Source organism: Citrus clementina, unplaced genomic scaffold (assembly GCF_000493195.1).
Source record: "Citrus clementina cultivar Clemenules unplaced genomic scaffold, Citrus_clementina_v1.0 scaffold_7, whole genome shotgun sequence".
NCBI classification, from domain to species: Eukaryota; Viridiplantae; Streptophyta; class Magnoliopsida; order Sapindales; family Rutaceae; genus Citrus; species Citrus x clementina.
Window position 1 is genome coordinate 6,936,187 of NW_006262075.1, and position 3,688 is coordinate 6,939,874.

The 3,688-nt window shown below is 37.3% G+C and overlaps 1 protein-coding gene across 3 annotated transcripts in view; it reads left to right on the forward strand.

Moving 5' to 3' along the window:
* The window catches only part of LOC18036139 (protein Brevis radix-like 2), a 4,762-nt gene extending 1,305 nt beyond the window's left edge, over positions 1-3,457 (forward strand). For all 3 annotated transcript variants that reach the window (XM_024180956.1, XM_006426561.2, XM_024180957.1), the window contains exons 3-6: positions 506-882; positions 2,192-2,327; positions 2,481-2,872; positions 3,040-3,457. In XM_024180956.1, coding sequence (XP_024036724.1) covers positions 506-882; positions 2,192-2,327; positions 2,481-2,872; positions 3,040-3,118 — 984 coding nt within the window. In that variant the 3' untranslated portion in view covers positions 3,119-3,457. The remainder of the gene's footprint in view (positions 1-505; positions 883-2,191; positions 2,328-2,480; positions 2,873-3,039) is intronic.
* The last annotated feature ends 231 nt before the right edge of the window (positions 3,458-3,688 follow it).

The following is a 3,688-nucleotide window of genomic DNA, read 5'->3' on the forward strand; positions in this document are numbered from 1 at the left end:
GGGAAATGAGGTTTTTACTTTTTGATTCATGATTCTGATGCCCAAAACCAAAAGCTTAAGTTGCGAAGGCCCTATTTGATTGTTGGAAAAGTTTGGGAGAAAGAAGAAAAATCATATGCCGAACTGAAAGAACAAAATTTGAAATTTTACTGGCTTAATTGGTGCCAGAGATACAAATTTTGAATTTGTTAAGAGCTGAACAAGCAATACCAAGAATTTTACTTTTCTTTTCTGTATCCAAATTAGAGTTTAGGAGAGAACTTTTTATTTGCTCCATTTTCTCAGCATCTATATAGAATTTTAATCTTTTCTCTCTGGAAAGAAAGGTAGACACAACTGAAAGTTACTCTGCGTAGTTTAGTTGGTTAAGTTTTCCAAAATTTGGAATAAGAACTAATTTGAAAAAACACACTACCATGGTTTTTTTAAAAATTATTATGATCTCTTTTCTCAAAAGTTTTAAAATGTTATTCCTTTATTCTTTTTCTTTTTATCTTGTTTTTAGATCAAGGACATGGCAGTGAAAGCATCAGGAGCCTATAGAAACTGCAAGCCATGTTTACGATCATCAAGCCATAACCAGAATGGAAACTATGTTGATTCCGAGGCTGCCTCAGACTCGGCAAAGTTTCATTGTTCTTATCATAGAACAGGGAGTTCCAACTCAACGCCAAGGATGTGGGGGAAAGAAATGGAAGCAAGATTGAAAGGCTTATCAAGTGGTGAAGGGACACCTGCATCAGTGAGCGGAAGAACAGAGTCTGTAGTATTTTTGGAGGAAGACGAGCCTAAGGAATGGGTTGCACAAGTGGAGCCAGGTGTTCTTATCACTTTTGTTTCCTTGCCCGAAGGAGGGAATGATCTCAAGCGGATCCGATTCAGGTACGTTCCTAGTTGTTTGGTAGTGGTGTCCATTATAATTCTTCTTGTCGTTACACCAAAAGATGTTTATTTGCTTGACTATGTTCTAATCTAATATGTTTTCGGCATGATAGAGGTAATGGGTGCTTTCGGTTCCAATTTCTGATTTCCTTATCAATTACATTTGCATGTGACTTGTTACTGTGCAGCATTCATTTTGCATAATTGAAGTGGCCACCAAGTATGGTCCTAACTTTTAGAGTTTCTAGTACATGCATTAAAGTACCAGTTGTACTTACATTAATTGAGGTAATAATAATGGTGATCCTGCATCCATGTTATGGTCACTGAATTTGAATGTGAAACGTTTCTGTATCAATTTACCTTGCATGATTGGAGTGGCCTCTCTCCCACACACATCACTTCCTGTTTTGATTCCAGTAATTTCTGCTTTGCTTTCCTTAACTGAAAAGAAAGGCTAATTAGAATAATATTCCTCTTCACCAAAGTAGACCTTGATCAGAATGAGCTGGGGATTTTTGTGTTCTCTTGATTTCATTAGACATTAGTTCCAACCTTTATTATGCTGTCAAATCACTGAAATTTCAAATGCCCTTTTTCTTTTCTCTTTCCGGCCAAGTTGCTTGACAATTTCTGAGGGCCATAAAATGATGGACATTAATTAATAAACTATTCTAGGCGTAAGGATTAAAAGATATGTCTAGTGCACATGTCTGTGTTGGTGCCCTTTGAAGTACAAGAAAAAGTTGCTTTACCTGAAGAAAGTGGCCTCCCATGGCATTGGTACTCTGAAAATAATTTGTTCCTCTGTACAAGCATCCTGGCATCTCTTGTCATTAACTAGTATTTGTTTCTTTATGTGCCAAAAATTAATGTGAACTATTCTGCATTGATCAATTTCGAAGTTTTGGATGATGGATCGTTTAAAATATCTTGAAAGTTTTCCCTCTCCTGATTTCGTGGACCTTCTAGTCAGAGATTCTGTTGGATTCTTTGAATATTGCCATTAAATTATGAATATGTGAAATTAGTATGTGGCTTATCATTTTCGTTATGAATTGTGCTATAAGGAAAACCCTGTCTATAAATTCTTTATTATAAAAGGTGCTCGTATGTCTTGTCTTGTGATATTAACAGTTGATTAGTGTCATAAACTGCACTAATTATCGAGTTTCAAGTATCTAGTATCTAGAATTTTTTTGTTATTATAAACTTGTGGAAATCTGCTTATTTGATTCTTTAGCTTTCTTCTTGCTCTACTTTCCCGCATAGGATTAGGAGTGCTAATTTGTTTTGTTTATTTCAACAGCCGTGAAATGTTTAACAAATGGCAAGCTCAAAGATGGTGGGCAGAGAGCTATGAAAAGGTGATGGAACTATACAATGTTCAAAGGTTCAACCGCCAAGCTGTCCCGCTTCCGACTTCACCTAGATCTGAAGATGAGGTGTTGTTACTGTTTTATGCAATATTGTCGTTTGAGTTTATATTTTGTACCATCTTTTATGGGGCCGGCTCTATTCAATGAATGGATCATTGCTTACAAATCCAAATATAGATCTTGTTTTGGGGTTCACAACCACCTTCTGCCTTCTTGCAGAGCTCGAGGATTGAATCTGCTAAGGACAGCCCCATGACTCCTCCACTGGGCAAAGAGCGCCCCCGGAACTTCCACCGCCCACTGGGAGTAGGCTATTCTTCATCAGATTCACTTGACCATCATCCAATGCAATCTCGCCTATGTCATGACTCAGCTGGTCTCGCTTCAACTCCAAAGCTTTCAAGCATTAGTGGGGCCAAGACTGAGACATCATCAATAGACGGTTCAGCAAGGACTAGTTCATCAAGAGAGGGTGATCGATCTGGAGAGGTTTCCATAAGTAATGCAAGTGATATGGAGACTGAATGGGTTGAACAGGATGAACCAGGAGTCTACATCACTATTAGAGCACTTCCAGGTGGTGCTCGGGAGCTTAGACGAGTAAGGTTCAGGTAAATGAGAATTTAGTAAAGATTCTATTTTTCTTGCTAGTACTATGAAAGCTGATTCTTGCCTGCGACTTCAGCCTTCTGCAACACAAATATAGTTTTAACTTCATGTGTCTATCAAAAATCATTTCAGATCAAGTTACACTTTTAATTCTATTTGTTTGACGCAGCCGAGAGAAGTTTGGAGAAATGCAAGCAAGGTTATGGTGGGAAGAGAACCGAGTCCGGATACAAGAACAGTACCTGTGATGCCGGGAAACTGTGTCTGCTTCTTTTAACAAACAATGTTTAATAGTATTTCCAAGTGCCTGGGAAAACATCATAACATAGCTTACAGATTCTTAACTATGCTAGCCTGGATACATGTCCTCAGGGCTGTGTTTGCTTTCTTCTCAATTGCTTACTTGGGGTGGATAATGTGCAATTGATGGGTGTTTTAGAGTTTGTTTAATGGGTTTGAAAAACTAGAATCGATGGTAAATTGTTAATTCCTACAGTGGTAAGTGACTTCTACGGATACCGTCTGTTAAATTTTAAATTTCAGATGGTCTTCTTATTTTAGTTCTCACATCAATTTCACTTTTATGACCTTTTTAAAGTTCCAAGGAAAATTAATTTATTATCGAAATATTATATCACAATTTGTAGTTGAATTGCCGATGGTTATACTATGGAACACTTATTGCCTGAATATTCTCTATTAAACATGGATTTTTCTTCTCAATTTGATCGTTCTTTTTCTTCACAGTGTGGTCTCCAATCACTTAGCAAAGCCCATCTCTTAAAATACGCGGTGTTTGTTTTTGTTTTTCCTCATCT